Here is a 12,873-nt window from a genome sequence, read left to right as displayed (position 1 = left end):
GAGTCAAGCCACATCCTGCAATTGGAAGTCAAGACTAGGGCTCACCTACACTTCCGCTTGACCCACGCCTAGAAAGTGTGGGTCCAAGTGGTTTGTGTTTGACTCATGCTTTCTAGGCCCAGGTCCAAGTGTTTTTCTCCTCGCTCTGCTCCTTTCCTAGGGAAAACCCGCTCTTTAGCTCTGAATCAGAGCAAACATCAATCTAGAGAAACCCCAAGCTGCTGTTTACTCCGATTGAGTGCTAAGGAGCAGTTTTCCCCCGGTGGGGGTGGGGGTGGGGAAAGCAGTGGAAAAAGAGGGTGTGGATAAGCCCTGTCTCAGGGTCACTAGTTTAGGAGGGAATCTGTATATAGTAGTTAAACCAGAAAGGAAATCCTCCACTCAGTCCCCAAGAAAACAAAAATGTTACAAAAGTAAACAAAACCCACAGCAACAATATCCCGTCTCTGACTGTGGGAGTTTTGGATGTTCCATTAAGAAAAGGCAGGGAGTGCAAGCTGTAGGGGGAGGTGGACTTTTTAATCTACAGCTCTTCTGCACGTTAGAAAGGCGTCCCTTGAAGAGTAGATAGCAGAGGTTGGGGTAGGGAGGGGGTATTGTAAAGGCTCATCCATACTTCCCTTTTGTCCTGCTCTTTCTAGGAAAAGGTCTGTGCCCTTTTTTCCCTTTTGCTCTGGAGCTCTACCCACAAAAACCTGCTCTTTAAAGCTGAAATGCAGCAAATGGCAATTTGGGCTTTAAAGTTTCAATTCAGCTTTAAAGAGTGGATTTTTGTATGGAAAGCTCTGGAGCAAGGGCACTCAGATATGGAGCGTGCCTGTAAAGCTTGAAGGAAAGGTAAGTGTGTTTAAGCCCAGAATGGGGAAAACATACTTCGCGGAAGAGGAATCACTTTATGGGACACAACTGTTCCTGCAAGTGGTCTACAGAGGCTGCTCCACAATTACAGCTTTCTAAGGCCCAGTTCTCTCTCTCTCTCTCTCTCTCTCTCTCTCTCTCTCTCTCTCTCTCTCTCTCTCTCTCTCTCTCTCTCACACACACACACACACACACGTACGTTGGTCTTCTGTCTCTCCACCTTTGAAGATCCAGTGTGCGGTCATATTCACACAATACATTTCAAGCACTCTTATACCACGTTTAACAATCGTGTGAGTGGCTGTTTGTTAAGAGTGCTAGGAATTGTAGGTTGGTGAGGTCAGCAACCCTTAAGAAACTACAGTTCCCAGGATTCATTGGGAGGAAAGTAATGATTGTTAAAGCAGTGTAAAAGTGCTTTAAAAGTATGTTGTGAGTGTAACCTGGGTTGTGTATAGCCATCTTCCCCAACAATGTTACAAGAGAGAAATTATATACAACCTGGAGCGAGACCAGCAGTCACGCACAAGCTCTTTCAAATTCACATGCCATTAAAATCAGTGGCTACATCCAGACATAACACTGAGCTATGGCGTCATGGTACAGGAATGTACTGACCCATCCGCAAGGCACAGAAAGCTCCAAATGAGCAGCCTGCTTTGGCAAAGGCTGGAAGCAGAATGAGTTCTTTTCAGTCCCTCCATCCAAGTCTCTGTCTTCTAAACTCCCCTGCCTGAGATGTGCAAATCCTTAAAGGACCAACTTTCTGGTCTGGACACCAGTGCTTCTCCTCCTTTCTGTGCCCTCTCTCCTAATGTGCTCTCTGAACTGCCGAGATGCTCAGTGGAGTGGGAAGCAGTAGTGGATGGCATGGTGGGGTAGCAGCTCCCCTGACCTCCCAACAACCAGGAAGCTGGTATGTTTGCATGGCATTGACCTCCCAGCTGCCTTCCCCCTTCTTCCCAGTAAGCAGCAACACAGCTGTCAGGAGGTCAAGGGAGTGCTGCCCATCGCCATACTGTTCATTACTGGTGGGAGGTACTTAATGCCTTAGATGAAGTCCATTCAGGGAAAGGCATAGTCGGGTTTATAACCAAGGCCAAGGTTCAGTATCAAGAACTTGGCTCAGTTCCTCAAACTGGTTGCATACCGGCCCCTGGCTCTGCCAAGTCATCCTCCTCTGTCTTTGAGGTTGAGTGTCATGACAAGGAACATACCTTGCCTACTGCTCCAGCCCAGGAAACAAGCATTGTTGTTATCTTACTTTTATTGTGCTTTTATGATCTTATGTATGGGTATTTTATTGAACTATGCTGCTACCTACCTTGAAATATTTGGACGAATATTAAGATATAAACAGTCTAAATAAATACAGTGGTACCTCTACTTCTTACGAATTTAATGCATTCCAAACGCACATTCGCAAGTCGAAAAAAAATGTAAGTCGAATCTCATAGGAATGCATTAGGAGAAAAAATTCGTAAGTAGAAAAAATCCTATCTAAACTGCATCCAAGATGGCGGATGGAGCTCCATTCGTAAGTTGAAACATTTGTAAGTAGAGTTATTCGTAAGTAGAGGTACCACTGTAAATAAAACTAACCATGGTTTGCCCAGTTTCAGACATAACAACAAACTATGGTTAGCTGAACACAAACTCAAATGCTTTGTGCTTGCAGTATCAGTGGTTGTTATTCCAGTGGAAGAGAGTAGAGACGGGACCATGTTCATGCATTACGATATAGCATTACACGCAGAAACAGTTAGTTGAAGTAAATGGATTGACACTAGCTAAAAGTGAAGGCAAGGGATTGTATACTCTCGCACTAAAATACCTTGCGCAGATTGTATGCCAAGAAAAGCTTGATTCTGTAGCTTAAACAAATTATGTGAAACCATACATGCTTGTCTTCGCTTGCTTTGTACGGTTAATTTTACTTTAGCTACGTCAGGGAGGAACATTTAACTTTTTAATAGGCTGTTTATTGTTATGGTTGACAGTACAATTGTTGTAAGCTGCTCTGTTGCTGCTTTTTATGAGTAGTGTACAGAAATGCATACACACTCTCTCTCTCACACACACATTCATATACAGTAATACCTCGGGTTACGAACGCGATCCGTTCCGGATCGCAGTTCGTAACCCGAATAGTTCGTAAACTGAACGCGATGGGCGCCGCCATTTTGCGCATGCGCAAAGCGCGATTTTCACGATTTTCGCGCTTTGCGCATGTGCAGGTTGTTCGATCGCGCGCGCAGCGAAAACACTTCCGGGGTTGCGCAGTTCGTAACCCGAACTGTTCGCAAACCGAGGTGGTCGTAACCCGAGGTACGACTGTATATAACAAGCAAAGAGAATGTTAAGTTCCCCTTTCCCCCACCCCCAAGCATGGTCCACATGCCATCTTCATGGCCATAAGAATTAAACATTTGCCCCCCTTTTTAGGAATTGAAAGCTGATTTTTCAGGATGCCAAAGCTCTGCACCTGACACCAGGTTCTGCTGTAAGTCATATACATGGAGAATGTCTCCTTATCCTCTACATACATTGGGTAGTAGCTTGTTAAGCCCCAACCATGTAGAAGAAGCAGCCCTAGGCTAAGGCAAGAGCTGTGCTACTCTGGTGATTTTTTTACAGCTATTAAGAGGTTCTAATTGAGGAGGAAAAGCAGAGAGGCCAAGCACAGGATGGAGGGAATTGCAACAGATTAGCTTCTCATATAGGCTTGGTTGATAAGGTTGTGTCGTTTTGGCTGTGGGGGTGGGGGGGAGCTTATTTTGGCACCCGTATCCTCTATCCACAAGAAGACCATGTTCTGTGGGTGACTTGTGTGTAACGGAGGAGAAAGAGGCAAACTTATTTAGATTGAGGGTATCTCATCTGTGGTTATGGGAACAAATAACTACCAAATAAACAGCTGCCAGTTTGGATAAGCAAGCAGAAGGAGGTTTGAAAATTATTAATTATTATTAACTATTTTAAACTGTTACAGGTAATTTCGGGAACACCGTGGGGCCAGTAAATCTGTGTTAATGAAGTTGGTGTCCTGTTCTGGTCCTGCAGAGGAGGCCCCATGGGAACGCAGCTGAATGGTTACATAGGACCATCGAAAAGTTCCTAGTGAGCTAATTGCTTCTGACAAAGGTTGGAAGCGAACTCTGTCCTGGGCAGCTTCTGCCACCAGTTCACCTCCTCTAGACTCTGCCCCCTTGTAGAGAACTGGAGTATTACAGAATTAACCATCTGTCCACAGTGGTTCCTGCTGTCTGAGGCAGGTGCCTTACCTTGCCTCATGTGTGGGCTGGCCCTGATTCCATGACCTCTCCCCTGGGGTGCTCCCTGCTCCCTGCCCCACTGAACTAGTGTGGCATGGTAGGAGGCACTTACTTCCTCTAGCTCAGGATAGGATTTCTGTGAGGGCTCTGGCACCAGTTCTATGAATCCTGGAGTGGTGGCACCTGGCTCAGTGGTCCCCTGAACAGTAGCATCCGTCTCAGAACAAAGAACCTAGTTTAGCTCCTTAGCTGCAAACAGCCTCCAGCCCAAGTGTCCTGGTCACCTGGTCAGGACAACTGGATACATTTTATGAATAATTTCATGTGGCCTTTTATGCTTCAGTGAGGGCTCACTGACATCAGGGACATTGGCCAAGCAAAGGGACATTTCTCTGGAAATTATTTTTAGGGAAGAAGCCCTAATATTAGGTGTAGTGAGGCATCTGCCTTAGGCAACAGATTCTGGAAATCCATAACAGGACTACCTGAGCCTCTATGCTGGGAAGGTAGAAATACTTCAATCTTTTAAATCTCCTTCATTACTTTGGCATTAGAAAATGGTACTGAAATTGTCAAGCCAGGTCGAACGTTTGTTGCTTATGACCAAAGGCTTTCCAAAAAATTCAAACAGACTTCTTCAAAGGTATGCAAGAATTTTTTTAAAGAAAATGACTTGTGATCTTGTTTTCTTTTTTTATTTACTGTGTTTTATATACATTATGTATATAAAGCACAGTAAACTAAAAAAAACAGAATCAAAGATTTAAAAGCAGCGATAAAATAAGTGATAAAAAGCAAGTAGTAAAATAGCAAAAAAAATATATAACAAAATTATGATCATATCAGGGCATCGCCATGACAATTTATAGTTAGAAAGCCCTTTTCTACCAATCTTTGCATCAGCTAGCACAGAGAGAGACATAAGTCACAAAGAAGTCAGTATCTGGCAAGAGATAACTTTTTTTTCCTGGGAGGGGTGTGTGTGTAAATTTGTAAAGTTCACAAAAGCCACATAAAGATGTTTATTGGGGCACTTAGTACTTTGTTGAGCAAGATGGTGGAAGGTGTCCTGCCAGACAGAGGGAGGGGGAAGAGGATGCTATTTAAACTCATCTGTCACAACGCACCTATTGTTAGTTACTTTTCGGTCTCACTGATTTCAATGATTTCAATGAGAAAACATTTCCCCGTCACAGAAATCTGTGCAGCTTTAGCTGAGAGTGGTGTGTCCTGTGTGTGGCACACAAGTGCCACAGATAAAGCTGAGGGTTGGGGTGGGGAGGCAAAATATTTATCCCGTCTGGGGAGGAAACCTCAAATATGAAATGTCATCTTAAAAATCTGAGAGATCTCTTTCTGCACTACTTCTTGTTGTGCCTGCCTCCAACACCCTGTAAGAAGAGCAAGACGAAAACTGATGCTCAGTCACAAACACACACACACACACACACACACACACACACACACACAGTCTTATCATTGGATTCTAGCACACATCCACACTGGCTGTCAGCCTCTGCTAGGGTCCATGACAACCTTTTCATTGACAGATGCTCAGGGCTTTTTATCAGCTGGAACTCAATGGGACTCAGTTCTAGCACCTCTCAGGTAGGCGCCATTGCCATTATAAGAGAACAAGCCAGGAGTTCGTGGTGAGTTCTGACACTTCTTTTTCTAGAAAAATAGCACTACTAATACCCCTGGCCCCCATCCCAAATACTCAAGTCTTCTAGCATCTCTCTTCTTTTTAAATAAGGGCTTTCCCTCCTTATTTTTCAAATAACAATAAGAATAAAGTATGGAACTCATTTAACATCAAATTTCAAAACACATCCTGATCATTGCACCAGCATGTACAACATCTTGTAATAAACGTTTCAAAAAATTTATTCCAAAAGGTCTTGTCACATTCTTATGCGTGCCGAGGGAGTATTTCTGTCACATTCTTGTTTCTTTACAAAATTATTATAAAATACCGTAATAAGGAACTAGTAGTTCCTCTGGCAGTTTTGGGTTTGGCATGTCAGTTTCTCAGCTAACGCTATTGATGATACTCTACTGTACCAGGATTCAACATCTAAACCTTCTCCATGTTTTCAACACCTTCCATTATTGCTTAGCCTCTCTCTTATTGGCTAGCCCCTTTGCATACCACCTGGTCTCTCCTAGCTTTCATGCAACATCAATTCCTTTGCCCTTTGTGTGAGCAGAAAATATCCACATAGGCATACAGGGAAGGAAAAGTCCACCTCATCTTCTGCCCACAGCACAGAGCAGTCAAAAGGTGTGTGTTCACATTACAACTTTAGAGCACAGTTAACACACCGAGGGGGTGTTGATGTGCAGGGATGTCTTTGCCCTGTACAAAGTTGTTCACATCTTGGGCTAGAGACAAATTTGGAACGGCTTATGGACTGCAGACAGGATGAAGCTGTTTTGAGAAACAACAAACTATGCATCAAACAGTAGTACCTTATAACAAAGAACAGAATACATATGCATTTTGAATATCATTGTGGGGGCGTGGATTAAAAGCCCAGCACCGGAAATGCAGTCACTGCGCAAGAAACAGAGTGTGATCACAGCTCTAGAATACCTAGACTTGTTGGAAGGGCATCCCTGGAAAATGTATACACCACCAGCCCTCGCTTCTATTTGTTCTTTGGCAAGCCATGTTCACTTTGCTGTCCTGTTAAAACACACAATTAAACAATCTCTTCCTCTGTTAGCGCCTAGATCCTGTATGCAAGTTGGAAACAGTTCATTCTTCATTGTGAGCGCTAACAACGAAGGAAGTTCCCTTCCTGTGCTTGTACATCAAGAGAGGAGGCTGCAGAGTTCAGAAGAGGCAGGGTAGGAGCCAGGCATTTGCAGCAATTCTCAGACTGCCACCTACATGCTGGCAATCAACAGCCACGACCCACAAAGCAGGCTGCTGCTGCTGCTTAATGTTTAATCTTTTCTGAGGACAACTTTGCTTTTTGCACAGAGTGCACTTTCAAATCTGCATTACCAACCATGAGAACTAAATTTGACTTGTGGGGGCACTCTGGATAAATTAACCTGGAACAGAAGGCTCAAAAACAGAAATCTGCTTTTAGTACGGTATGTGGCAAAACTTCCTCTTCACTCATGACCTGCTCCCCTTGGACCATAGCTGCCAAGTTTTCCCTTTTCTCACGAGGAAGCCTATTCAGCATAAGGGAATTTCCCTTAAAAAAAGGGAGAACTTGGCAGCCATGCCTTGGACACAGACCTTCCAGCCACAGCTTGGAGAAGAAGCACAGGGTGGACAATCCAGGCCAGTGATTCCATACCATTTAACTTCACACTACATGCCCTTTGCCTGGCTGGCATGCTCACTTGAGTAAGAACATAGGGCAGACTAAATGTAAGAGTCCTTCTAATTTAGTATCTTGTATTCCACAGTGGTCAGACAGATATGTCTAGGCAGCCCACAAATAGCACACTATAGAGCATAACAAGAGCCCTTCTTGATCTCACCCAGCTTGTTCCTTCTACTAGGTAGCCAAGCAGATGCCTACAGGAAGCCCACAAGCAGGACACAAGAGCAACAGCTTCCTCCTGCTGTTGTTTTCCAGAAGCTTGTATTTGGAATCAGCAGGGCCGATCCCTCCGGCACCCCCCCCCATTTCTCAGCGCAGTGGGCGGGCGCAGCGCGGCTGCCACAGGCACTGCAGTGCGGTGCCCCCCTGGCGGCCCGGCGGCCTGGCGCATTGCGCCACCCAGCCTTGCCTTAGGGCCGGCCCTGGGAATCAGTGTCCATCCCAAGATGTAACACCATCCCAGAATCAGGTTCTGCTTTGCAGGGTTGGAAGAAAAAGATGGGGTGAATGGCGTCCTTGATTCACAGAGGCTCCATAATCACGATAACTGTAAGGTGTCTATGTTGAAACGGTTGGGATGCAACTCAGCTGGTGTGGTTTGCAAGGGGAGAAAGTAGATAGAGGGGTGTGTACCTCTAAGCTCCCTAGACAACCTCACTGCCCTTTGCCAGTGTTGACCTCTCTTTTGATCCTAGACTGATGTTTTTAGGGTTGCTGCCCTAACTTCTCGCTTCCCCGCTTTCTCCCACTCATACTTCTGAAGTCAAGAAAGTGGAGGAGACATCTTCTTGTGCCTCTCTCATAAGAGCAGAACATAAGACAAAGGACTTCCGGTTGATCACCATTTCCATTTGAGCACAAGAGCACTTTCCCTTTGTGCGGTTTCTAGCAATGGGCATTCATTTCTGAAGCATACCACCTTTGACTGCGGAGACATGGCATAGCTCCAACTGATAGCCCTGATAGCCCTCTCCTCTATGAATTCCTCCAGTTCTCTTTCAAAGCTGCTCAGGTTGGTGGCAATCATTGCCTCCCGTGAGAGTTGAGTTGAACCTGTGTGCTGTGTGAAGGAACACTTTCTCCTGCAGAGGTCAAAGGGCAAGCATGGCTCCTTTGCATTTCCAACTTAGTTAGAACAGGAAGTCTTCATTATCCAATTATGTATTAATTATACTGTAATAAACTAAACTTTCTTATCTTTCAGTCTGAGTGTGGTTCCTTTGAATTAAGGCAACAACTATTTGATATGCAGCCAGCTTTTCTTTTTTTTATAAACTTCTCTGAGGTCTTTAGTTTTTTTCTTTTTTCGTTACAATCAAGCAGTATATAAATGTTATAATACAAATAAAAGGTGCGCTAACTCTGCAAAGTAATTCAACAGCATACACACATACATTAACAAAAATAGCATTTGTTTCTTTTAATAATGTGTTAGTCGAAATCATTAGTAATGAGCAGTACTAAATATTATTGTGGTTGGGGGCGAGATGTCACTGCAAGAAAAATAATAATGTGTACCACTCAAGTTAGTGGCAGCTGTGTAAACATTATGATAGCCTCCTGTGAATGAAGCTTCAGCAAGCCAAAATTAATTAAAACCTACCTGAGATCAAATATGACAATCCTTTCAGTTGAACATGAAATTGAAGAACAAATAAATTTCAGCCAAGTGATCAAACATTTTCTCCTGCAATTAAACCTTGGAGGCTTACATCATAAATAAATCTATATAATATTGTGATTTATTTATTTTTTACTATTCTTTTTAGTGTCCTGTGAGGTCTAATAAGTATACCTTCCATTTTCCATTTTCTGATTTATTCTAGTAATACAGTACTGTCATATATTATTAAATAGTCTACATTACATGGATTTACTTGTTTATCATTTTGTCGCAGCTGCTGTTAATTTTTTATGTCGTAAAATATGCGGTTGGCTTAGGGACGGAAGAGCTGGTATAATGTAGTAGTTAAAGAAGTGGTGTCCAAACTTTTTTCAAAGAGGGCCAGATTTGATGAAGTGAAGGGCCGTGAGGGCCAACCAAAGTTGTTGAGCTTTTTTAGGATTGATGTGGTTGGGTTTACCCCAGGAAATAAACTGCCACAGGGGCCGGATTAAACCAACCGGCAGGCCAGATTAGGCTCCCAAGACGGACTTTGGATATGACTGAGTTAAAGCATCAGACACACACACCCCAAGGCATAAAGGTCATTGAGTGACCTTGGGCCAGTCACTCACTCTCAGCCTAACCTACTTTGCAGGTTTGTTGTAAGGATAAAATGGGGAGGAGAATTATGTACATCATCTTGAGCTCCTTGGAGGAAAGACTGGATAGAAATGTAATAAATAAATAAGTATTTCACATTGTTTGCTGCCTTGGGTCCTGGAGGAAGCAGTCATAGATAGCCTTATCACCCTTGAATTTGTCTAACCCCCTTTTAAAGCCACCTAAAGCTGACAGCCAACACATCTTGTGGCAGTGAGTTCTGTAGTTCAACTAGGCAGGCTCCTCTTCTTTCTCTTAAATCTCCCACTATGCAGCTTCACTGGATGGCCCCAAATTCTAGCATTATGAGAGAGGGAGGAAATCCTATCTCCGTCCATTTTCTCCACACCATGCAGACTTATAGAAACCTCTATATATGCTGTCCTTAAATCCACTTCTACCTAAACTTGTGGGACATCCCCCCATCAATATTTCATAGTAATGAATATCACCAAGTAGTTCTCCATTAGATAGAAAGGTATTTACTTTGGTCTAGTCTAGCCAAATTACTTGGCTTACTGGTTTTTACACTCCCCCCCCCACATCCCTCACCACCTCATTCCAATGCAGGCTCGGCCCAGGAAGAGAAGCAGCCACAAGAGATCAATGCCTCAGTAGGAGGAATCAGATTCTGCGTGGGACTTCAAGCAGCGAGTGGGGAGAACAATAGCTGCACACCAAGAACATACGATACCATTAAACGATGCTTGAAGTACAGCCACCCCCTCAAATAATTCTGGGTGCTCTAGTTTGTTAAGCCCTGCTAGGAATTGTAACTCTGTGAGGGAGAAACTACAGTGCCCATAATTCTTTGAGGGAAACAACGAGCTCCGAATGAGTTTTGAAGGTGTAACTGTGTCCACAGCTTTCCATCGCTGCGTTTTCTAACTTCTCAGTTTGGGGATCATTAAGCACCCTCAGGGAAACCTGTCTCAGTTTCTCCGTCTGCAAAATGGAACATCAACAGCATCACGAGGAGGAGAAATAGCATACAAAGGCAGGGCATACAAAAATAAATGTTGACTACCACAGCTGATAATCTTTAATGTCATGGCAGTACTCCCAACAGGTACTGTATACACTACAGGATATAAAAGGCTACCAGAAAAGCCCAGAAAGCCCACTGCAGGAAATGTCTGACTCTATGTGAAAGTGAACAAGACGAGGTCAGATTGGGTGGCAGCGGAAAAAAGCTTCAAGACAGGGAAACCCCAGGCTAGTGCAGGCTTTGCTCAAGATCCAGAATTTGCTCCAGGGTCCTGAAGTTAGAAGCGACAGATATTTTTCCGTGACAATAATATACCTAAATCATATTTAATTTACATATATATATATACTGTATCAGGGACCCAGGTGGCGCTGTGGGTTAAACCACAGAGTCTAGGGCTTGCTGATCAGAAGGTCAGTGGTTCGAATTCCTGTGACGGGGTGAGCTCCCGTTGCTCGGTCCCAGCTCCTGCCCACCTAGCAGTTCGAAGGCACATCAAAGTATAAGTAGATAAATAGGGACCGCTCCGGCGGGAAGGTAAACAGTGTTTCCGTGCGCTGCTCTGGTTCGCCAGAAGCAGCTTTGTCATGCTGGCCACATGACCCGGAAGCTGTCTGCAGACAAACGCCGGCTCCCTCAGCCTATAGAGCGAGATGAACGCGCAACCCCAGAGTCGGACACGACTGGACCTGATGGTCAGGGGCCCCTTTACCTTTACCTTTATACTGTACACACACACACACACACACACACACACACACACACAGAGAGAGAGAGAGAGAGAGAGAGAGAGTATATATGCAGTATATATGTTGGCACTTTGGCATCAGAGGCAACTGATAAGGAGATAAACTGCTGCGTTCACTGTGGCAGGGTAGAACAGGGATGTCAACTTGAATAAAATACCCATCAATTTTGGAGGGGCGACCCCCTCAAATATTTTATTGGGGGGAGACCAAAGGGTCTCGGCCCCTAGGAGTTGGCTCCTATGGGGCAGAAGGAGAGCTTTATTCCCAACTGATGGTGGATATTTCGCCCCATAGGAGCCAACTCCTAAGGGCTGTGGGGGCTTCAGTTCCCCCCACAACAAAACATTTGAGGGGGCTGACCCCTACAAAGTTGATGGGCGTTGCCACTCAAATAGTGTGCACTGTGTCGTTTGGTTGCCTATGCGGGGCTTACCTGGGGGCCCCACAATATTTTATTCAAGTTGGTACCCCTGTTTGCCCAGGCTCGCGCTGTGACCTTTCCGCTTGGCTTAAGTGTCAAAGTTACAGAAGGAGGGCCAGAGGAAGGACGCAGAGAAGTGAAAACGGCCTGAGAAAGAAAAGTCTCGTTGCGGTTGAGGCTGGGCAGGGGCATCGCCTCCGACTTACCGAGCGGCAGGTGCCTGCCTGGGCGGCCGGAGCGGGCTCCTCTGCTTACCTGCTGCTGGGAGTTGAAGTCTGTCAGGTTGGTGTTGTAATTCCAGCTGGCGGAGACGCTCTCGAAGAAGACCGTCTCGCCGGTGCTGTTGTAGTCCTGGGCGAACTGCACGGCTCCCTCCTCGGTGTGGTTGTATTCTCCGGGCATGAGGGGGTCCTCAAGGGAGAGCGCCCCTCCGGCACCCAGGAAGAGCAGCAGGAAGGTGGTGACAGGAGGCATCTTGGCGCCAGACGAGGCCGTCCCCGCGAAGAGCGCCGGCTTATAAAGCTGCCGCCGGCTCCCCGGAGACCCTGCCCACGGCCGCGCCTGCCTCGCTCCTCGGAGCAGATAAGCGCCAAGGCTGCCCTCCGGGGCTCGCCGCTGCCCGCCCGCCGCCAAGCACTCGCCGCAAGGGCGGCCCCTCGCCTTGCCAAAGTCCGCTCCGCTCCGGTGCCTCGCCGCCGTCACGGGCAAAACAAACGCGCGCCCAGGCGAAGAGGGCGCGCGAGAGAGAGCGCGAGGCAGAGAGCGAAGCGCGGGGAGCTGGAGAAGCTTGGCCGCCCGTCCTCGGGAATGGCAGGGAGATGGGAAGTCGGTGGGGTGGGGTGGGGTGGGGTGGAGTCCGGAGGAAGAGAACGGACTTCAAGGGGGGGAGAGGCGCCCCGAGGAGCCCGCTGCTCTCCGGCCGGAGGAGAGCGGCGGCGAGCCGGACGCAGCTCGCCTGCTCTCCTCAGA

General features: G+C 46.0%; 1 protein-coding gene across 1 annotated transcript in view; it reads right to left on the bottom strand.

Moving 5' to 3' along the window:
• The window catches only part of ACE (angiotensin I converting enzyme), a 58,489-nt gene extending 45,942 nt beyond the window's left edge, over positions 1-12,547 (bottom strand). The window contains exon 1 of the mRNA XM_035136427.2: positions 12,160-12,547. Coding sequence (XP_034992318.1) covers positions 12,160-12,378 — 219 coding nt within the window. The 5' untranslated portion in view covers positions 12,379-12,547. The remainder of the gene's footprint in view (positions 1-12,159) is intronic.
• Positions 12,548-12,873: the final 326 nt, after the last annotated feature.

This window comes from Zootoca vivipara, chromosome 13 (genome assembly GCF_963506605.1).
Source record: "Zootoca vivipara chromosome 13, rZooViv1.1, whole genome shotgun sequence".
NCBI lineage: Eukaryota > Metazoa > Chordata > Lepidosauria > Squamata > Lacertidae > Zootoca > Zootoca vivipara.
The sequence above is the reverse complement of the archived record's forward strand: the minus strand, read 5'-3'. Positions and strand labels throughout refer to the sequence as shown.